The sequence below is a fragment of the Spermophilus citellus genome (assembly GCF_964194105.1).
Source record: "Spermophilus citellus genome assembly, chromosome: 13".
Taxonomy (NCBI): Eukaryota; Metazoa; Chordata; class Mammalia; order Rodentia; family Sciuridae; genus Spermophilus; species Spermophilus citellus.
In genome coordinates this window covers 78,001,816-78,025,078 of record NC_138193.1, presented here as the reverse complement: position 1 = coordinate 78,025,078, position 23,263 = coordinate 78,001,816, and the positions used below count along the sequence as shown (strand labels likewise).

Here is a 23,263-nt window from a genome sequence, read left to right as displayed (position 1 = left end):
TGAATTTTATCTCCTTCCTTTCTGCACAATGGTTCCTCTGCTCCTTAAGGGGTGTTTGTTTTACTTTGGTTTTGATTTTCAGTTTTGCGCAGAGCTTACCAAAACTGTGCCCAACTCATCTCTCCGTGGCTAATGGTCTCTGTCTCAGGATCCTAATTCCAAACTCTAGGGAGAGAGAGTCCACTAGATGTAGCCAGTGGTTAAGCACGGACACATTGCTGCCCCTCTTCTGCTGGGGCTGGACCTAAGCAGGGACAGGGCAGGGGCAGCTCTGGCTGTGGTGCCAAAAGCAGCTTAAGTGTGAGTCTGGTCTCCCAGTTGACTGACTTTGCGAGCCCCTGGCTGGGGGAGACACCTGAGGTTAGGGGATGTTGACGTGGGTGGCACTAGAGGGCTTGGGTGTGATATGTTCTGCCCCTTGCTGTGGGCTGGCATGAATCTCAGGAACGGAGAGAGCATCTCTGCCCTCTCTGGAAGCTCATTTTCTCAGAGATGGGAACACAGACATGCCGCTGTGAGAGGGAGGAAATGTTTTTTGGACGCGTGTGGGCAAGAGTGGGCATGCAGTAGCCCCGGGCTGTGATGTGCCCTGCCACCTCAGCCTCTGTGGTGGGTGCCCCAGGGTGTCCATGAGGCCTGTCTCATGGACTCTCTCTTCATCTATGGGTATGTGATGGTCTGTGCATGTGTGACCCCTGCTAGTTGGTCCTTTTCCAACTTGAACAGTCCCCCTGCTGTGTGAGGGACAAAAACAGCCCTAGGCCTTTTTCCACTGCTCAGGGATGGAGCAGGCCCTGGACTTAGCCAGAGTGGCAGCCTGCCTGCCCTGTGGGGCTTCATGTCCAACATGCCTAGCCCTGGCTCCCCTGTGTCTGCAGAGCAGGGCAGGCGCAGAGGCCACACAGGCAAGGAAGAGCACCGACGGGCCTACCTTGGGTTCCTGCTCCTGGAAGCAAGCTTTGGGGAGCTAGATCTCTGGGGCAAGGGAAGCTTCTCCCTGGGAGAGATGGCATCCTGTGACCTTGAGCAGACGCCCCCTTGGAGGGGGAACAGGTCCAGAGAGTCTCCAGTAAAGGAAACAGCCAGTTCTTCTGCTCAATGCTTGTGTGGCCTGGACAAGCCCCCTGATCTCTAGTCATGGGGCCCATATGTGAGGAATCGCTGTTCTCGTCTGCACAGCAGCGTCCCAGGCTTGTGACTGTGTGTTGCCTGTCATGTCCAGAGCCCTCCCGTGACTCTACCTCTCCTCTCTACAGCTGGAGGAGGCCGAGCACTTTGCCAAGGTGGTGGTCAGCCTCGGTGAGGAAGCTGGGGATTTCCTCCCCAAGGGCTACCTGGCCCTGGGTCTCACCTACAGCCTGCAGGCCACTGACGGTGAGTGCCAGGCCCTGTGAGAGGACATCTCAGGCTTCCTAACTGCCTCCAAGGTGTCTTGTCCCACCAGTACCCCCACTGCACCACTCCCCACAGACACTATTCACATTCTTCTGCAAGGCACATGCACACGCGCACACACACACACACACACACACACACGTGCACAGATACACACCTCTCAGTTCCATTTCCACTCTTTGGTTCAGACCGCCTTCACACCCAGCTTTTCCCACACTCCAGTTCTTCCCACCTTCTAGGCACTGCCCCAGCTCCAACAAAGCCCAGTCTGATCTCCGTGGAGCTTTTGGTACTTTCTATCTGTGGTGCCCAGTATCAGCCCTCTACCCCACGGTGCCTTCATTCTGGTTCTCACAGACTGCTGTGATCTTCTGAGGTCTTTTAAATCCCCCATCACATATGGCATGGTGCTGGGCATACAACAGGTGCTTCATAAGTACTCGTGCTTAGTTGATAGGTTCCACTCCTTCCTGCCCAGGCCTGGTGCTCTCTCCCTAGTGCCAACTTTCCCGCCTTGATCAGGCAGCTACCCTCCTGTTCTTGCGGCATGAAGGGAAGGGAGTAACAGACCCCCTCCCCAGGCCTAACCTGGACTGGGATCTACCTTCACCCACTTCTCCCTAGTGCCAGGCTGTGGGAACAGGGCTGTGCACACCTGGTCTCAGAGGCCCTGTGCAGCCTGGCTTGTCCAAAGAAGAGAAGAAGCTGCCTACAAGAGCCTAGTGCAGAGCCACCTCCTACTGCTCAATGTATGTGGCTGCAATGTCTTCAGGCCTCTGTGCCCTCCACATGGTCTAGAGGGAGTCCTCAGTCCCTTGGTCACAGTAGGCTTTGATCAAAAGAGCCTCCTAGCCTTCGACCCTGCCCTGGTAGGGACTGTTCCTGAAGCTTTCAAGGTGAGGAGCTCTGCTGGCTCTCAGTACAGACCCTGGGGTGGGGCCTGCACAGTCATGCTCACACCACACCAAGGCTCAGGACACCTGCCCTGCTGTGTGTAAAGTTGGATGCAGTTCACCAGAAAGGTGCTCAGCTTGGGGTTCCGACAGCAGTGTGGAAGCCCACCACAGGCAGTGACCTTTCTCAAGGCTTGGGCCTTTGAGTGTCAAGTTGGTCCAGGGGGCAGAGAAGCCAATGGAGTAGAAGGAACCTGTGTGCCAAGAAATGTGCTAGGAGGCCAGGGCAGCAGAAAGCATCATCAGGGCTGCTGGCCCTCGAGACCCCTGATGTCTCAGAATCCATCTGTCTCCTGCAGCCACCCTGAAGTCCAAGAAAGATGAATTGCACCGGAAGGCACTGCAGACGCTGGAGAGGTGAGGAGATGCCGCTGGCCCCAGGGGCCCTTTGGGGTATTCTTCCCCTCCATGTTTACCTCCGAGGTGTTCACCCTTATGAAATGGAGGTTTCTATTTCCACTTTATGGATGAAGAAACTAAAACTCTGGGAGGTAACACAGCAAGCAGGGTCAGGCCAGGGGGTCGGGTACACAGCGAGCCCTGTGTACCAGCACACTGCTGGGTGACAGTTACACGAGATGAAGCAGGAAGCGCATCTGGTTGCCATGTCCTACCTTTATCAGGGAGTCAGGAATGGTGATCGTCTCCTTTCAGGCTCTCCCAGCCACCTCATGGCTGTGAGGACCTCCCACCTTCCCACAGCCCTCGCAGAGATTTCCTAGCAGCCTGGGGTCAGGGGACAGAGAGGACCCTCTCCCAGGAGCTCTGCTGCCTCAGGCCCACCCTTGCCCAGCCTCTCCTCTGCACCACAGCCCCACCCACCTGTCTCCCTCCTCTCTCCTCCCTTGGCCCTCCCCTGCATCTTCTCCCTCTGAGCCTCCCTCCCGAGCACTGAGGTGGCTGTGTTGTTGGCTAGGGCCCTGCTAGGCCTCCACTTGCCAGCTTTGTTGGAACATCTGCCCCTCTCTGGGCAGATTGTACCCCTATCCAGGGATGCAGCTCCAGGGGGTTCTGGAGCTCCAGGAATGGGAGACTCTTCCCCACCAGCTCTTCATTCTTGCCAGAGAGGCTATTCTAGGTCCTCCAGCCTCAGGGAGCCTCTGTCCTTCTGCGGGGAGGTGGAGGCTCTGACCAGCTGACAGATGCTCAGAGGCGAAGGCCAGGCTGCTGGGTATGGATATATACACTCTCTCCCCTCCCCCTGTTCACTCAGGTCTGTCACCTCAGGGCCACATTGCTGATGGTCCCTACCTCAGCTAGTGCCAGCCCTCCAGAGCAGCTGTCCCCTGCCTTGGGGACTTCTGCCTAAGCCATCATCTTCCAACTGGATGTGCCTCCAAGACAGGGCCTGGCCGAATCCCCCATCCCCACTGTGTGGCCCCACAGCGCCCGGCTTAGGGCTGGCAAGCTGGGGTCCAGCTCATAGGCTATTGCTCAATCATTGATGACTGACTTGTCACTTCCTCTCCCCATACAGAGCCCTGGAGCTGGCACCTGGTGACCCCCAGGTCATCCTTTATGTCTCCCTCCAGCTGGCCCTCGTCCGACAGGTGGGTTGTCACAGTTCCTAGGCCCCAGATCCCTGGGGGGTGCTGATCCCTTCCTGGCCATTCTGCTTACTAGCTGTGTGACCCTCTGCAAGTGACTGGGCCTCTCTAAGCCTCTGCGTCCTTATCTGTTGTGAGCACCTTTGTGCCCCTCCTTGGAGAGTCCTAGTGAGGATGAAGTCAGTTAATGGGGTGCAGCCCTGGCCCATGGGGGGCAGAGAGGAAGGGAGCATCTCTTGCCCTCACTTACCCTACAACATTTCAGTCTTCTGAGGTGATGAGTGATCACAACAGCAGTTGCTTGTGTCCTGCCTCCCGCCAACCTTTCCCTGAGAGTCTGGGGGAATGTGGCACCTGGAGCAGTTTCCGGGTGGGCTTTCTATGTTACCCAAAGCCTTTCCCTGAGCCTCGGCCTTGGCTTCTGGGACCCTTAGGGGCCTCCTGTCAGCCAACTGCCTTCACCATGCTGAGACCACTGCCACCATCTGCAGCTCTCCAGGTGGACCTACCTTTCCCCAAGCTGAGCAGCTGAGGTGTGAACTGTCAAGAGGACACTAGCTATCTAGGCACCTCCCCACCCCAAGCCCTTGAGAATCTCCCTTGCTTCACACACACTACAGACTGGTGCTCTGGGCACACATGCTGCCTCCAAAGCAGGACCTCTCTGGTGGCCTTGGCTTACTGCATATGGACCGTGACACCCACTGACTGCTCAGGCACCGCAGACAAGCCCGTTTTCCAGCAGCTCTCGTCTCCTGTGCCTCCGGGAAGCAGGCTGAGCTCCAGACTGCTGGAGCGCTGGACTCGGTCTCCAGTACAAAGCCCTCCCTGCCCCAGTTAAGAAAACCCGTGGTCCATCCAGGGATGGGCATGGCACCTCATTCCTGGCCAGGAGGCTGGTCTTGCTGTCGTGCCTGGACATTGGTAGTTGAGTGGACTTTTTCTTCTGACTCCAGGCTGGTGGGGTTCTGTACTCTCTGCCTCCATCACCCTCCCCTGGAACATGTGTTGGCCTGGCTCCTCTTGTCACTGCATGGTGGTTCTCATTATTGGATCTCTTCCTTCTCACCCCATGCCTGGACCCTTTTCTTGGGTCCAGTGACCTGTCACTGTCACTCTGAGTCCTTCTGTCTCCCTCTCTCTGTCCTTCTGTCTCAACCATTTTCTCCCCTCGGCCCTGCCGTCATTCCTGCTGTCCTCCACTGCTTTTCTCGCTTCCTCTTTTATCCCCTCCCCCGTGACTCACCCCGTCCCTCCTCCACCTCCACCCACCTCCATGCTGTGCCCACGCTCCTGACTTCCAGGCCTTGAACCAGGCACTGGGTCCTTCTGTCTCTCTCTCCAAGAGCATCACTCTCCTCCTAGGAACACAGATGGAAAGATACCTGAGACTGCTTTATTTTTAGCCTTCTGTAAAAGAACCTGGTGCTTTTCTTGCCAATCAAGTTAATGATAAACCTTTGGTGATGCATTTTTTAATCTCTTTAATTATTCACCCATCTCAGATGAACAGGGCCCATCCTTCAAGAGAGATGGCCATCCAGGCCATTGCAGCCTGGTGCCTAGTTTCCCTGGGGACACCGGGTCTCATCAGCCTCAGGGGTTTGAGGGCCTCTGAGTGGACTCTAAGCCAGAGCCCTCACCTGCCTCATTCTCTGAGGCTTGGAGCCATCCCATCCTGCCCAGAGCATGTCTTCCTGCTCCAACAGTGATGGTTAGGGCCATGGGTGCCTAGCCCAGGGTAATGGAGTGTGTCGTGGCAGAATTACCTTGGCAGGAACAGCCTTGGGGAGGCACAGACAAGCCAACGTGGTAGCCACAGTGATCAAGAGGGTAACAGAGCCTCATGCTAAGAGTTGCAACTGGATGAAGCAACAGTTGGAGGGTGGGGTAGAGGAGGTTTGTGTGTCCTGGGGAACTGGGCCAGGATGGAGGTACCAACATTTGGGAGGTGAGGAGGACATAGTAGTTAGCTGGACGCCTGCCACAACCCTGGTCCATCCTGGCTGGCCTGGACCTGGGAAGAGCTGAGTGTGGGCCTTTGGCTCACCCAGCAGGGGCTTAGCAGCTTGTGGGAGGCCCAGCTCTGTTGCTAAATAGCTCCACAGGGCTGGACCTCTTAGGGTGAGGACATTTGAAAAGATCAAGGGATGGAAGATAAACATGCATTTTCATTTGCAGAGTTAGTTCATTTAACCCTTCTGAAGTAAGGCATGTGTCTAACTTGCAGATAAGGAAACTGAATTCAGAGAGACTGGAGCTCCAGGATATGGCTAGAACCATTTTCCCCCCCAAATTCACTGCTCTTTCTGCAACACGCCAACAAGCCCAGAAGAGCATGATCAGTGGATTCAGATGGCACTGCTCCAGCCAGGACTGGAGCAATAGGCTCGCATGTGTTTGCTAAGAAGGAGGAGATGGTGTAAGGGGCGCAGGTCACATGAAATTGTTAGAGAGCTGCCGCAGGCACCAGGATGATGGGCATCTTTTGAAGAAGACTGTTTACATTGGTGACTGCCAGAATTCTTTTTACTCCTGGATGTTTGTGGAAACTTTGCCCAGCCCCTGTCAAGGGTGTACAGGCCTGGCCACGTGGGTGGGGGTTGGGAGGAGCTTTGCTCCCTGACTGAGCAGCAGATGGTGCAGATACTAAGAGGTGGAATGGGATGCAGGAGATGAGCCTGCAGATGAACCTTGGAACCGATCCTGGGGAGTGTTGTGCTGAGAATGATTTCTTCAGGAGAGGGGAGTTCCCGGAACCACCCATATCCTCCCCAAGGCCAGCTAGACGCAGAGAGCCATCCTGGCAAGGTGGTGGCAGGCAGGCATATGGTCTTAGCCCTGCACAGTCTCCCTTTGGGTGTGCTAGGAAGTTAACCCCACGACCCTGTTGCTACTTGCAGATGGGGCATGACCACAGCTGCAAATCATGAGTCCCTCAGCAGCTAGATCTGGTAGGGTGTTAGGGTCCCACTCAGATGGGACAGTAGAAGTTGCCCTTCCCTGCTGTACCTGCCTCTCCTCACCAATAGGCCTCCCAGAGCCACCAGGGCCTGGCCTCTTTTACACAGAGCTCCAAGAAGAGAAGCAAATCAGGGTTCATCAGCTAGGAATCATGTGGCCCTGGGTGTCTCCACTGTCTTCCAGAAGACCATGGGCCGAGTTCACAGCATTCCTGGGGGCATCCGCAAGGGGCTTCCCAGACCCTCCACGTGACTTTCTTCACCCTGCATGATCTGGCCTCCTCCTACCTGTCCAGTCTTACTTCTGTATAGAACCAGGCTTGATAATCACTTATTGAGTCGTAAAACAAAACACAAGACTAGAATCTGGCTAGGCCCCCCGAATGCCTGCATTAGAAAGCAGTCTTCCCCTCTTCTCACACTAACCTCTGCTGCGTCCTTGCCTTTGGTCAGCTTTTATCCTGCCTGGAACACCCCTTCTATCACCTTATGCTGAGAACCCCGTTTCCATCTGCTGACCCCTGTTGACAGAGCTCTAGGAAAGGGCTTCTGCACCTGATCAGGCTGCCTCTTCCTAGAACTTCCACACTTCCATTTAGGAAGTGCTTCCCAGTGTCTACCCAAATCCTTCATGCTGCACCATGAACCTGCTGCCCTCTACTCCCCACAGGGACAGCAGGTCCCTCCTTGCTGGGCTATCTGGGGGATGTGTTTTCTTGTTGTACAATCCCCAGCCCCCCAGGCCCAGGGCTTGCTCACTTCTTGGCTGACACCTGGCCCCCAGAGCCCTGGGGAAGGTCCCTAAGCTGGCCATTTGCTTTGGCAGATCTCTAGTGCCATGGAGCAGCTGCAGGAGGCACTGCTGGTGTGCAGGGACGATGCCAACGCACTCCACCTGCTGGCACTGCTCTTCTCTGCCCAGAAGCACTATCAGCACGCCCTGGATGTCATCAACATGGCCATCACCGAGTACCCTGAGAACTTCAAGTGAGTTTCCTGGGGACCCTGTCTGGTGGGGGGTGACTGGCCACTGGCAAAGGCACCTGTGCACACACACATCCTTATTGCCAGCCACGCACATGGAGTAAGCTCCTATTGCATGCATGCTCCCAGGTGGAGACAGGGTGAGGGGCAGTCAGTGGCCCCAGGGCTCTGTACTGGGGTGCCACACAGGGACTAGTGAGCCTGTGCTGCTGCTCAACTTTGGGGGGCAGGGACCGTGGACATGCAGAAGAGGGTGTGGTGCGTTGGGCTGCAGGTGTACCGCTCAGGTGCTTCCGCCCGCCCCACTCTGCATGAGCATCCTCGGGGCATGTGACTTAATCATGACCCTCATACAACCAGCCAAGGATGGGATTCTATCACTGGCTGAGCTGGCAGAGGCCAAAGGAGCCATTCCCCTGCCTCCAAGCAGCCATTCTACTTACGTCCTCTCGCTGGCCCTTGGGAGGGAGTAGTTATCTTTCTCTAGGGTGGTCCTTTCTGCTCCTCTGTTTACTGCCCCAGCCAGATGCCCTTCTTGTTGAAGCAGAGTTCACGCTTCACTTGGCCCAGGTAGTGGTGGGTGGGGCAGGACTAGCTCTTCCTACCCTCACCTATAACACAGGAACTACTGCCACCAAACCAGAACATGGGAACAAGAGCCACACAGCTGAGGCAGGAGCCTGGCTGCTCTGTGGGAGGAAACCGGGGGAAGACATCTTTTGATTTCTGCCTTCTTCCCCTCAGGGACAGGTGACACTGGGTACAATAGTCTTTGTTTTTCTGAATCCTATAATCCCAGAATGAGGGGCCCCTGAGCTCCCTGACTCCCACTCGTTTCCACCTTGGGGACTGAAGGAAGGCCATTTAGAACCAACCTGAAGCTGTCCCACTGTAGACAGCCAGGAGGAACCTGGGGTCCTGGTCACCCTGATCACTGGGACTCATGAATTGTCAATGTTACGGAGAATTAGGGAAAATCAGTGGGTACTTCAGTGGTGATGGGTGATAAGGGAAGCCGCAGTGTCCCAGCCTGGGAGGTTCTCCTCACAGGGAGACCTGGGCTTCCACCTCTGTCCCATCAGAAACAGGACTGACCACAGGGGTCATGCTTGGCCTTCCCAGTATCCTTGGCCTCCTTCAGAGAATGCTGCAGGTGATTTCACTTGTGGCCTCTGCTAGGGAGCTGAGGACTGCTGTGGATGGGGTCCTCCTCACCAAGGCTAAAGAGGGGTGCCCCAGGCATGGTGGGGTTTCCTAAACCAAGCATCACAGTGGGCCTTGCGAAGAGGGGCCCACCATGAATGAGGCCCAGGGCTGTCAGTGCCTTGCCAGTTAGCTTGCTCTGCAGTCCCGGGACCCTGGAGTCTTGCTCTGCCTACCCTCATCCAGATGGACCCCCACCTGCAGGACCCAGGTGGGTCCCAGCTGCTCTCAGGTGTGAGTAGAGCATGTGGCCATCTCAACAAAGGCCCATCCTTGTGTTTAAGGGATGGCCCTGATTCTGAGCCTTGAACCCAGCTTTTGAGAAACTGTTAAAATTCTGATCACGTCACTTTATAAGGCAGGTCACTTAGGGGATTCTAAAACACAGATAAATCCGTTTGGACAAGGGATTAGATACCTTATCTCAGTTAATGGCAAATATTATACAGCAATACAGGCTGATAACATTTATGGTTTTTTTAAAATTTATTTATAATGAAAATACACAAAGACAAAGTTTCTCCAATCCTAGTGCTGCTACCTTTCTCTTTCCAACTCCATCCTCACACCCATCTACCAGGCCCTGACTCACTGGGGCTGGTGTGCATGTGATCCGTGTGCCTGTGCCTGTGCCTGTGTGTACCTGCACGAGCATGTGTATGTCTGTGTGTGCATTCACTCTTGTCAGTTAGGCCTCAGTGGAGACAGAAATGGCTAAGAAGATCTAGAATCCTCTTGGGGGGTGGGAGTGGAGGCAGCGTGGTGGCACACACCTGTAATCCCAGCAGCTCAGGAGGCTGGGGCAGGAGGATCACAAGTTCAAGGCCAGCCTTGGCAACTTAACAAGACTCTGTCTCAAAATAAAATTAAAAGAGCTGAGGGCATAGCTCAGGGCAGAGTGCTTGCTTGCCTAGCTTGTTCAAGGCCCTGGATTCAATCCCCAGTATATAAAAACAAAACCAAAACAAAACAAAAAAACAGAATCTTAGGGTGAGAAAGGGGAAGAGACTCCTCAGCTACCCCTGGGGCTGGGCCGTGTGCACCACGGATGCCAGGCAAGGCTTAAGGCAAACAGTATTTTACCAGCAAGTCCTTTTCCAAGTGAATCTCACACGGAAACTGAGAATATGAAGCAGACAGCTGCTCTGACAGGGCTTCAGGAAGACTCAGAGCTGGCCCAGGAGGCCTGCCTTGCACCCCTAGTTCCAGCAAAGGAGGCCTTTCCATTCCAGCCACAGGTGGGCAGGTGGCTCAGTGTGTCTTCCTAACTTCTGAGCTGAGTGCTCCAGCAGGCACCCGCTCCCCGTGACCACCTCCCCGAGTTGAAAGTCTGAAGTCCAAGCTGTGTGAGGTGCAGCAGTGCATGGGGTCTCTCAGTGTGGGGACCATCCCTTGGCCCCCCTCAGCTTCCCTGGCCCACCTTGGGCAGGTGCCTCCTACAGGCACCACCTCCTCCACTTTCCTGGGCTCTGGGTTGGGCTGGGAAGGCTTCCTCACAGCAGGGTGTGAGCCCCCGCTGCTGCCCTTCCCCAGCTGCACTCTTCACCACCTTCCTCCCACCCCACCAGGACACGCCCCCTCACTCTGAGTGTGTCTTCCTTCATGGGCAGAGGGTCCTGGCCTTGAGCTTGCTGCTTCCTGGGGACATGAGTGGGGACTGTGCTTGTGTGCATGTGGGGAGATGGCTTTCATCAGATTCTTAGAGGGGCCTTGCCACAGAAAGGTGGAGGAGCTCTGGTGCAGACAGATGGCTGCTGTCAGTGTGCAGCCTAAGTCCTGGGCTTCCCCGCACCCCCAGCAGTGTCCCCGCTTGTGCAGGCGGGAGCCTTCAGGGGGCAGCCTCTGCCGTGGGAACAACTCACCCATACAGAGGACACACAGTGACTGACTCGGGCATCAGGAACTCAGGGGGCCCAGACCCTGCATCCCCTTTCGTTCCCTGTAGTGTGCAGAGCAGCGTGCTGCAGGGCCGCCCTGAGTAGCACCCGGCCTCTGCCCATCTGCTCAGGGGTCAGCAGGAGAGGAGAAGCAGTTTTTATCTTGAGCCACTCTGAGCCCCTCCCCTGCCAGACCTGGAGGAGCTCTGTTTTCATGTGAGCCAGTCCTTAAAGGGTACAAAATAAATTGGCTGGGTGTAGCTCAGTGGTAGAGTAAGCACTTGCTTTGTCATGTGTGAGGCCCTGGGTTCCATCCCCAGCACTGGAGAAAAAAACTCTAACTGAAAAAAAAAAATAGGGCTTTCTGGCCTCCAGAACTGTGAGAGAATAAACTTCTTCTATTTAAAAAAAATATATATATATATATATTTTTTTTTTAAATATATGTACACGTGCATATATATGTGGCTGGAGAAGCTGCCTTCCTTCCACCTCTGTTGAGTGACCATAAAGTAATGACCAAGTCATTTTGCAAATAAGTCATTCTGTTCCTCACAGCAGAAACCCCAGAGTACAGAAACCCAGGGATTAGCAGGAAATGTCATTGAGTCCATTACGGGTCAGGGATCTCTGCAAAATGTCATTGCTCCTGGATTGACACCGCGTCCTGCTCCTCCAGCTGCTCCCTGCACTGGGAACAAGCACAGTGGCTCCAGCTGTTGCCAAGATAGTTAATTAAACAACTGGTCCAGTAAAATATCACTCGGCAAAACAACATGAACCAAACCTCCTCAGCCCTAACCTCACTGTCGCCAACAAACTCTGTTTTCAGGGGACAGCCACAGGCCTATGGTGGTCTCTCTTCTACCAAACACAGGCACAGCTGTCTGGGGGTTGATGCCTCCTGGAACTTGTCTTTCCTGCAGCAACCATCAGAGCAGCGGGTGCCAGAGCCTGTCCCAGGGAGGGGAGAAGTGGCAGGCCAGTGTTGGCATGGGCGCTTTGCCTGTCATTGTTTGAGAGAAGCCTGGTGCAGGGGAGGAAGCCAGTGGGTAGATGGACCCCCAGTCCACTCGAGTGAGGTCCCTGCCCTTGAGTTGTTAGCTCTGACACTTGCCCATGCCACCTGCAGCAACTTGCTTTTTGAAAAGTCAGTCAACATCAGTCCTGGCTTCCTGGGGTCTGCTTTGAGACTCAGACTAAAGGAGGTCACGTAGCTGATGGACAGCCATGTCTGAGGTGGCAGTGTGGAGGATTGAGGGGCTGCCCACAGAGTCACACTGGTGTCTGGGACCTGAAGGCAGCTGTGGATGCAGGGACCAGGAGTTGGAGTAAGGAGGTGGTGCCCTGTGGGTCCTTCCCAGGAGGCCAGCTCTGGGAAGAGTGTTATAATGTCACCACCCCCATGTAGCCAGTGTCAAGCTCCCAGAGCAACACCTAGCTTTCGTAGAGTCGAACTTTAGAAAATCCTTCAGAATTCAGGGATTAGAAAGCGAAGCAGAGAGGATCTTTATTTCCATGCTGCGGGATGACCTTTAGTTAGTAGAGCTCAGGTTTAAAAAGGCAGGAACGTGACGAGGCAGAGACTGATGGCCCCTCAGGGACAGTGTGAACCTGGCACGATGGGAACCAGACACCCGGGGTGGCTTCCTGAAATCCTGTGGGCTTCCGACTAAGCCCTGGACACATGTGCTGGCCAGGCTGTCCCTGACCACCAGCCAGGAGGCCCAGGCCTTCAGGGGGCAGCAGTGTCCCTGTTTGGTATGTGAGAAGCTCCTGCCATCCCTGGAGATGCCTTTCTTCTAATTTGGGGTGGGGGAGGCAGCTGGGCGCCTGACCAGGGAGGGGCACGGATATGGGGTCAAGGGGAACAGGTCACTGATAAGCGTCCTTCCTAAAGCCATGGCACTGTCAGGCAATGGTTTTAGGTAACAGATTCTTTGCGCTTTAGTCAGACCCTTGTAGTGAAGGTCACCATAGCAACCAAACAAAGTTCCCGGACTAATGATGGGAGCTTTCCAATAACCAGCCTGTCAGTCACTGTTCCCACCCAGCCCTGGAAGCCTGCCAGGCCGGCTACGAAGGCCCAAGCCATACCTAGATCAGCAGTGGAGCAAATGGTTTTTCTTCCCGCTCCACAAGGGGTAAGACCGCATCCTCCCACCCTCCAAACCTCAATTGGTCAGAGTAGGTCCTCCGAGGAGTTCCTGCTGGCCCAGACCCGGTCCCTAAGGGAGTTGGAAAATCCTGGGGGAAGGTATGTCATAGCCCCAGAAGGCCCTTCCCATCAGGGGAACAATATGGCCCTCTCCACAAGCCTGAGCTCGCCTGGGGTAAACAAATGAACCGCCCAAGCCATCTGCCCCAGGAAACCTAGATTGTTTTGGAAAATGTTTGAGCTGATAACTAGGCATGAGCCAAGGCGGACCTCGCCTGGATCCAGTTCAGGCTGAAGCTGAGCTGAGCCTCTAGGGCACTTCTCTCATCCACCTGACCTGCCTCACCTATTTTCTCAGATTGCCGGTGACAAATTTCTCGTGGCGCATTCCACGGAGCAGAAGGGATCAGAGTCCTGGGGCTTCTGTTTTCTGCCTTTAAACCCAGTGTGTTTGATTGTCCTTATTAAGGACTTGTAGTACATCAAAAGGATGCTTAAAATACCAACACTTCAGCGAGAGGGTTGAAATCAAAGGTATTAGTACAAACAGTTTATCACTTTTGCTGGGTTCATGAAACCTGTTTGGCTGCCCCAGCGCCTGAGGAGGACACCAGCCACGGGATGAACTTGCCAGCCGGCCGGGGGGCCGAGGGAAGTGTTAAACCAGGCGTAATCACTGGCAGCATGGGATCCTTCCCAAAGGTCAGTTCCTCCTCAGCTAAGCTAGGTTGACATTCAGCATTTCCCCTCATCGGTTGTCCCCTGAGCACCTCTGATCTCACTTTGTGTCCCGCCTATGAATTGTAAGGTACAGCCCTCGGTCTCCAGGTAGTGGGCAGCTTACATTTGACCTTAGAAGATAGATGACACGGGTTGTTTTGTTTGTCTCAGGAAGAGAGGAAGGAAGACAGATATTTGCAGGTTTTTCTCAAAGGAATTCTACATTTGTCTTCAAAGGGGGTTCTAGCCCGTGGCTTCTGATGCTCGTTGATCTCCCTGTTATAGCCTGGGCCTAGGACACATGGTTCTCTATAGCAGAGACAAAGCCTGTCTGCCCCTGGAAGAGGGCCCTGCCCACAAAGCAGGGCTGATCTCCCTCAGCAGGGGGAGGTCTTCAAGTACCTGAAGGTCTCACTGAGTAGAAGTGACAGACGGAGAGCAAGGCCATACCTGCTGGGAACCTACCTTTGTTCTACATGAGGGCCTTTCTGGAAGGTCTTCTGCCCAGCATGGTTATGAAAAGGCTCGGTGTGGTTTACATTCAGTCCTGCCAAAGGTCGTGAATTTATGTCTAGGGAGCATCTGGAAGTAACTGGAGGTGGTCCACAGCAGAAGGAAGCTGAGCCCAGAGGCCAATGGGATCAGCCATCAGTCAGCACAGAACACAGCTGAGAATGGTGAGCCTGGGCTGGGGGCCACCCTCAGGGCAACCTGCTTGCTCACCAGGTAGAGGAGGCCTTTGAAGGAAGGAAGAGCTACTTCAGAAAGTAGATGTTTTTTCAGACCCTTGCTTTTTAAAGTGTCTCAGTCAGATCATGTTAAATGAATCAACTAAGAAGTGAAGAATCATCAGGAGCCTTCAAAGACTGAGGGACATGAGTCAGCGGGGCCCAGTGCCACGTCTGTCATCCCATCTATATGAGAAGCTGAAGTAGAAGGATCACAAGTTCAAGGCCAGCCGAGGCAACTTGATAAGACCCTGCCTCAAACTAAAAAATAAAAAGATCTGGGATGTAACTCAGTGGTAGAGAGCTATTGGTTCACTCCCCAGTACCCCCCCCCCAAAAAAAAATTAGGAGACATGGATCTGTGGAATCCTCCAATTCCCAAGGGAAAAAAATCTCTGCTTTAGGGTTCAGAGCTGCTAAAAGGGGTCCCTCTGGTGTTGGGAATCAGTCTCGGGAAGGTAATTTAGCTGGAATGACCTTCCTCCTTTCAGGGAGGCCCCGGGTCCTGTTGAGAGTCCCTGTAAAAACCACACCCTTGAAAGAGCTGTGTGAGTTAAATTAGGCTCCCACCCTGGTGGAGTTTTTCCCAGAGCCAGGGAATTTGGAGGAATCTGGGAGACCTGTGTGGCTCAACCCACCCCCTGAGATCCAGGTGATCAGAAGCTGAAGGGGGCCAGGGGCAGGCTGGGGAGGACTTGCTCCTCTCCTCCTCCCACCATCCTGTCACATGGGTGGGGCCACTGTGCCTGGCCAGGAGACAGCATGTCCCCACTCCATGCCTTTATCCTTGCCCTCCCAGTCCCCCTGATCCTGCCCAGGTGCCCTCGTCACCCCCCTGCATCCAGATCTCGATGGTTGTCAGGGACTCTCCCAGGCCCCACTTTGTTCTCGGAACCTGCGTGCTCCAAAGCTGAGCCACTCAATGGAGTGACCGATGTGTTTTGGTTTTTTGTTGTTGTTTCCTAATTGCTTCTGATGAGTTTGAAAGCCCCTTTTAGGCAGGGACTGTGACCTCTCCTCTGTCGACTACCCCCACCACTGGGAACCCAGGGATGGGCACCCTGCACACCTCTGGAGGCCCTCAGACTGGTAGACTAGGAGAGTTGTGTTGGGTTTTTTTTGGAAGGAAAGAGGAGAACAAATGAGGATTTTGGCATCTCGAAGGCCTCCCCCTGTTTGTTGTGGTTTGGTTTGATGTCTGTTGGTTGGTCTGTACAATACTCCTGTTATAAAGGTGAGAAGCTAATGGAAGAGCTGGGTGATATCTCAAAATCAAATGGCTGGTGAGTGGCAGAGTAGAGACTAGAACCCAAGGAGCTGATGGCTGGACAGCCACCATCGTGAACCCTGAGCACCCGACTACAGCAGGACACCCCATGCTTGCTAAACAAAAACTCACTGTGAGTTCATGTGAGTTCCCATATGGATTCACATGATCCTCTCAGCAACCCTTGGAGGGGTAGGAGCTATTGTTATTCCCATTTTACAGATGAGGAAACAGGTGCAGAAGGGCTAAGTTAGCAACTGTGTGTAATAGGAGCTGAGTAAATGAGAGTGACAGGACAGACAGGAGTCGGACCCTTCATGAAGTGCCAGCCTCTTGGCTGGGCCTTTTATGTTTGTTATTTTCACACAGCGACCTTCAGGCAAATAGAATCTGTCCTTCCCGTTTTACAAACAAGAAACAGACTTTAATAAGTTTAAGTGAGCGAGGTGCTAAGCCACTCAGTGAGACTCTGTCTCTAAATAATATACAAAATAGGGCTAGGGATGTGGTTCAGTGGTTCAGTGTCCCTGAATTCAATCCCTGGTGCCCTACACCACCCCCACCACCTCCCCCAAAAAAAGAAGTAGTTAAGTGAGCCAGGCGTGATGGCGTATGCCTATAATCCCAGCAGTTTAGGAGACTGAGGCAGGAGGATCACATCAATTTAGCGAGGCCCTGAGCAACTCAGTGAGACCCTGTCTCTAAATAAAATACAAAAAAGGACTGGGGATGTGGCTCAGTGGTGAAGCACCCCTGGGTTCAAGCCCCTGTAACAAAAAGGGGAAAAAAAAAGTTCAAGTGACTTGTCCCAGGTAACATGGTTAGAAGAAGGGACACGTGCATCACCAGATGGGGGCCCCTTGCTGTGCACAGATTCTGGCCTCCTGGCCAAAGAGTTATTTGCAGAGGCGTGGCCACCTGACTCAGAGAATAGCCTGCTTTTTCACTCAATTATGTGTTTTCTATAAAAATAGAACTCTTCATTAAAACAGCCCGGCTAAGCCATCAGTTGGAATTACTAATTACTGTCCTTTAAAGAGATAATACCCCCTTTTGTGCATTCACCACACCTGCCACCACCCTTGGCCTCATCTCAGAGGGCTCCCAAGATGGCCAGGAGCCAGGGGCAGCAGGAAGAGGCACCCAGGTCCCTGAGAGCACAGCTGGGGCCGGTGGGGCTGGGGAGAAGGGAGCATCCCCCAGGCTGCTCCGAAGCACACTTGCTCATAGTTGCTCTGGACCTGGGAACACCCACAGCTTTCCAGGCCTGCAGAAGTCCTCGTGACTCAGCTTCCTGCTTCCGTGCTTCAGCACTGGTGGAGTGGTGTGAAGGAAAGGCAGTGGGGATATAAAGATAAGAATGACTTGGTCCCTGCCCAGACAAACACAGGACCTGCTAGGAAGACAGGTCTGAGAATGACAGCTACTTTTTCTCAAGGGGTAACTATATCCCGGACAATGGCCTCATGGGCTCTCCTTCCTCCCATTCTCCTGGGCTATTTCGTTGCCCTCCCTGCTTTGCACATGAAAATTATGTTCAGAGAGATTGAGGCACTTTTAGCAAGTGGCAGAGCCTGGAAATATACAGGATCTCAACATACGCCCTCCTGTTTAGCAGGGCGTGAGCTAGGGACCCTTGGTGTCTGCCACAGTTACCAAGTTCCAGAGTTTATTGCAGGTGCTGAGTAATCCTAGGGAGCTGCTTTCAGGATCCCCCACCCACAAGAGTGGACAGCCAAGATGAGCAGCTGGAAAGGGGACACAGGGAGGGTCAGAGGATTGGAACCCCAGGTCAGGAGATGGAGAGATTGACCTCTGACCCTAAGACAGTGCTTGCTAAACCAGAAATGTCACAAAGATATCCCCTCTTTGTAAAAGAACTTTTTAAAGCTTTTGGACTAACCATGCTCATCCAAAACTCTTTTCTCTTTATGGCAGTGAAGGAAATTGTTTGCCTTTGCCTCAAATGGGAAGAGCTCCAAGCCTTAATCCTTTTGACAAATAATTAGCAGCTTGATCCTGCCCCAGGAGTGCAGGCCAGGGAGGGCCAGGGAGAGAGGAGGATAGGAGGCGAATGCCAACATCCTCAGCCCCTGGCCAGAGCAGTTGGAAAGATGGGCAAAGCTGGTGAGCGGTGATAATAGCCAGTTTATACCAGGGAGCAGAGACACTGACTTCTCCCCTGGAGGAAGACTGCGGAGACTGAGTCGCCTGTGGGGCGGAGCCGTTTCACAGTTCAGCAGGGGCTGGCTCTGCTCAGGTCAGCTGAGCACCTGTCTGTGACCCCCACCCAGGAGCTGAAGAGTGTGGGTGATGTGGCAGGTCCCTGTCCTCAAGCAAATCACAGTGGTAGCTGAGGGTGGCAGTTCAGCTAGTGTCAGAGGGAGTCTGAGCCCCCCACTTGGGAGATCTGGAGTGGACCGCTGAGGGCTCTGGCAGGCACTCAGGAGAACAGAGCTCCTTGACAGTGAGCAGGCTTCCCTCTGCACTCAGCCTCCCTGGTGAGATCAGGGCGCACTTGCCACAAGATTTGGACAGGGCCACAGAGTGGAGTGGCGGGAATGAGGAGACTCAGGACCCAGCAGCGGGACAGTGTGTTTACACTGGCCCCTGCTCCTTCCCTCCCCAGAGAGAACACTCACTTTCACATCAGCCTTCAGAGGCCGAGGGCGTGGCAAGGGCCTGAGCCTTAAAAGACCTCAGTGTCCCTTCCACATGGTCTTCTCCACTTTCATAAACAGGAAAGTGCTTGCAAGAGAGCATCACAGCCGAGAGCACTTTGCCCAGGACTTGGTCCTGGAGCCATGGGGAGGACCTCCTGCCCTACTGACCAGGTGGGAAGCTCGGGGGCTTTCTTTTTTCTTTTTTTTTTTAAGATTTTTTTTTAATATTCATTTTTTTAGTTGTAGTTGGACACAATATCTTTATTTTATTTATTTTTATGTGGTGCTGAGGATTGAACCCAGGGCCTCACATGTGCTAGGCCAGCGCTCTACCGCTGAGCCATAACCCCAGTCCTCAAGGGCTTTCTTAAGCTTTCCGAGGCACCCGGCCTGGAACCCTGGTCTGCCAATGTGGGAGGCCTGCAGTTCAAAGCGGCATCCCTTCCCAAGCATCGGGCAGGCCCATGTTGGAGAGTTGAGGGCTGCTGTGGGGTTTCTCCACTGCTGCTCATAGGTGACCAAGGTTCAGCCTCATGGGAGCCTGTAGTCAGCTGCCTTCACTCCTGTTTTACAGATGTGGAACGTGTGACCTGCCCATCTGGGTGGCCTCAGAGCCAGGACTTTGGCATGGGTTTCTGACTCCTCAGTCGGTGTCTCTTCACTCTGAGTGACATTGCAGTGCAGGGTTTGAGGACAATAATGTAACTTTGGATCTATTACTGTGGGCTGCTTGGAGGCTTTTTACTTCTCTGTTGTAGACTTTGCTTCTAAAATTTCTCCCAGAATGACTCTTGTCTGAGTGCCCGAATATTGGAAGGTCGCTAGATTACAGAATTCCTATCTTAGAGACCCTCCTTAGTTATACTTTTAGCCTCACTCTATGACTGTCTCTTGGGATAAAGATCTTTCTTCCAAGTAGGAGGAGACAGACCCCTGCACACCATCTCGGGAGCGTGCTATTCATCATAGGCCCTGTCTTGTATGTAGTGAAACTTGGCTTGTGGACTGTTTGGATTGAAATTGGTGGTGCTCTGCGTCAGCTGTGTGAGTCCAGCCCACACTAAAATGTGAGGAGTCAAGTGACCAGACTCCAGCTCTAGGCAGACACTGGGAGCTCAGCACAGGGGCTGGGCACTGCAGAGCACCACAGATCCCTGTCCCACAGGTACGCACCCTCCAGGTGGGCATGCCTGGAAGACAATGAGAGAGAAAAATTAAATGCTAACTGAATGCAGTCCCAGACACTTAGAGAAAGGGAAGATGGTCATTTGAGGCCTTCTAAGAGGACTTAGGATTAAAATAGTGTTTTGGTTTTGGTTTTTAAATCTCAGAGTCCCTTGTTCAGGGTTGTCTTAGGCTCCTTCTGTATTAAGACAGATAAGCAGGAGCTGCTGCTTGAAGAGGGTAGAGAGCCTGACTTGCCCACTCTGCCCCTATCTCCTGGCCATGGCTCTAACTGCCTGGTGGATGACTGTTTATTGGGTGACACCCAAAAGTGTCACCTACCAAACATCATGGCACTCCAGGGTCCTCTCTGGAAAACTGGGCCCAGAATATGTACGTGGATGGCAGCCACCCATCCCAGTGGACGGGAGGGGAAGGGAACTTGTGTCCCAAGGCTGGGTTTGGTTGTCTTAGAGCCAGAGTGGAATGGATTGCTGGTCCCTGTCCCCTACGGGACAAGAGCTCAGCAGTGAATTGGAAGCAAGCCAGCAGGTGTGCACACATCCAAGCCACGCCCATAGTGAAGGCTGTCCTGGAGGCGGGGTCTACAGCCCCCAAGGGGATACACAAAGAAAGTCAGAGGGTACCATCTGGATAGGAGCTGGCTGGATGTCTGAGGGGGAAGGGTGACTCCCAGCAGAGGCCACAACGTGGAGCATAGCACACACAAGTCCCAGAGCCTGTGCTGAGGCTCAGGGAGCTGCTGACTCCCATGTGAGGAGTCCAAGGTCATTGTGGGGGGAGGAGCCAAAGGGAATGGAAGGTGGAGCCAAGCTGGAAGGCCTCGATGTACCCTCAGAGAAGCTTAGGCTGGTGGCACAGACAGTGGCAGGGCTTGGTGAAATAGGTCCCTTTGGCATCTCAGCTACCAGACCAAGGAAGTCTCCTTGGAGCTAATCTGGAGCCTCAGTATGCGGGAGTGAAAACCAGACGAGAGGGTGGCTGTTGGAGCCCGTGCCTGGCCTGGAGAGGATGTGGTTGGGTTGAGAAATTCCACTCGGGGTCACTCATGCTAATGGAATGTCAGCGGCGATTGGGGGTGCAGCCTGTGTTGATAGAAGCTGCCGCGCTGACAGCTCAGCTTTCCACCCCTTCTGTGCCAGGCACGTGGTGCAGACAGGTCTGCCAGGGACCCATCTTTCCCTCGGTTGCAGGAGCAGGCGTGGGAAGAGGGCTCTGGAAAAAAGAAGCTTCTAGGGAGATTTGTGGGTGGCGGAGAGTGCGGGAATGCTGCATGGCCTGTCTGCTCAGGAACTGTCCCAGCCTAGCCCAGGTCCTGTTGAAGTCACCTGCCCAGGGAAGTTGCTGTGGCTGCCCAAGGGGAGGTGTGGTCTGGGCCTGGGCCTGAGCCAGGGAGGGGCTTTCCCTCCTCAGCCTGTAGGGCACGGAAGTCTGCTCCAACCTTCCCCTTCTTCCTCCTCACTCCAAACCTCTCTCCCCGACTCCAGCCACATCCCACCCCACCCTCCTTTTCATCCAACACCAGCTCCAGCAAGACCCCTTCTCTCTCTTTTTTTTTTTTTTTTCTGTGCTGAGTCTGAGCCAAAAATACAGCATCTGGTTCTCTGGACAGTTTGACATTTTTAGCACTGTAATTATTACCTTGAAGACAGAATTTGTGTCTTCTACTTCATATTTCCCAAAACAAAGGCACCTAGAGCTGGGCCCCTTGAAAGTCTGGGAAAGAAGAATGGGGCAGCAGGGTCAGTTCTCCCCAACAGCTGCCCACAGGATGCCAAGAGCTGTTCTTTGGGGATGTGCCCATAGGGAGGCTACAACATGAAAACCCCAGGTTCTGCCCTCAGGACCCCAGAGGCCAGTGGCTGGTCATGAGTTAATGTTCAAAAAGGGTACCAAAGATTGGGAAAAGTTTCAAAGTCAGGCTTGGGAGGTGGATGAAAATGGAGAGGAGAGGCCATGTCGGGGACCTGTGTCCAGGGACAGGAAAAGCATCTTTGAGGAAAAGTGAGGAAAAAAATAATACATGCCAGAACCCCAAACTCTTCTTCCAAAAGGACAATGGGGAAAATTTTCACCCCCCTCCTTCTCTATCAACAACTCACAGTCTAAGATGGGGTGAGAAGAAAGGCTCAGAATGAGCCATGGAGCCCTGGCCTCATTGCAGAGGAAGAGGAGGCCAAGACCCCAATTGAGGGGGTAGGTGGGAGGGCCAGCACCCAGACGGAGGCCAGCCTTCCCTGGTAGGGCTGCCCCTTTTGCAGCCTGGGAGCTCTGGGGCGCGGGCCCTCCATGCACTGCCGGAGTTGGGCTGTGCTTCTGCATGGGTGTGATCAGATTCCAGGTCTCAGTCATGTGCTTCACTCAGCGACCATGCTGTGCATAACGGGGCCTCCCTGCTGACCTCTGAGAACCAGGAGTGACAGCCTTGTCTGGGCCTCAGTGGCTTAGCCAGACTCTCCGCAGGCTGCCCAGACAGTGGGAATGCATCAGTACTGCTGGCTCTGCCGGTGGTAGAAGTATTGCTGGACTTCCTGTCTGGGTACCTCCTCCAGCACCCTCAGACTCCTCAACAACGGAAAGGCCGACACCTGCCAAGGCAGGGCCTCCAGGGCTCCTTCCAGCTCTTGGTGAGGAAGGAGTCTGACCAATTTGGGTTCAGTGTTCTTGCTTTCCCTGCTGTGCCCAGGGCAGAGGGGAAGCTGTCCACCCCTCCTGCCCTCTCGCCATTCTAAGGGGTATATCCTTCGCTCATCTTGCCTCAGAGGACTTCAGCTTTTCAGGGAGAAAGTCTGAAAGCTGCTTCCATGATGCAGCAACTGTCCCTAAATATGTAAGAGGGTCTAGCTATCTTAGGAAATCCAAGGAAGAATTTTGTGATGCAGAGTCCCAGGACCTTCCCAGCATATCCAGGATCGGGAATCAGTTCCCAGTTCCACTTAGAAGATGTTAATTGGGCAGCTATTGTGTGCTGGCAAGGTAGAAGGCAGAACTGTGCCCTAAGGTGACCTTTGTTCCACTAGTTTCTTGCTTAGCCTCACTGAGTCATAGCTGCTTTCCCTTATCTAAGGCCCTATCCGGGGCCCCGTAGGGCACAAAAGTCTAAAACATGTGTCAGTGGCATGCTGGGAACCGCTCAGCTGAGGATCTGGGGAGGCAGAGCAGACTGCCAGGCTGGGACTCATACCTAACAGCACTTTAGAGCGTGGGCAAGATGGCTTGTGATCAGGGGACAGGCAGAAAGAGCACAATGGGCACTGACAGATGCAGAAGAGTCTCATGCTTTGACCACACACATGGGAAGAAACAGTCACAGAAAGAAAGAGGCCCAGGGGTACAGTAGAGGCTGCCACTCTCACAGGCACTCTGCCTCTTGTGGCTGGGAGGTGGGCAGACGGGGGCTGCCCTGGTGGGGCAGAAACCCATGGGGTCCCACTCTTGTGGGAAAGCCTTGCGGGGGGGGCCCTCTGACTGCCGCTCTTTCTCTCCCTGCAGCCTGATGTTCACCAAGGTGAAGCTGGAGCAGGTACTAAAAGGCCCAGAGGAAGCCCTCGTGACCTGCAGACAAATGCTGCAGCTATGGCAGACACTATACAGCTTCTCCCAGCTGGGGTGAGTGGCTG

The 23,263-nt window shown here is 53.9% G+C and overlaps 1 protein-coding gene across 7 annotated transcripts in view; it reads left to right on the top strand.

The window, feature by feature from the left end:
• Nucleotides 1-23,263, top strand: part of TTC7A (tetratricopeptide repeat domain 7A) — a 112,084-nt gene that overhangs the window by 67,177 nt on the left and 21,644 nt on the right. For all 7 annotated transcript variants that reach the window (XM_081264740.1, XM_081264739.1, XM_081264745.1 and 4 more), the window contains 5 exons: nucleotides 1,257-1,374; nucleotides 2,648-2,705; nucleotides 3,826-3,898; nucleotides 7,685-7,845; nucleotides 23,136-23,252. In XM_081264740.1, the coding sequence (XP_081120866.1) occupies nucleotides 1,257-1,374; nucleotides 2,648-2,705; nucleotides 3,826-3,898; nucleotides 7,685-7,845; nucleotides 23,136-23,252 (527 nt within the window). The remainder of the gene's footprint in view (nucleotides 1-1,256; nucleotides 1,375-2,647; nucleotides 2,706-3,825; nucleotides 3,899-7,684; nucleotides 7,846-23,135; nucleotides 23,253-23,263) is intronic.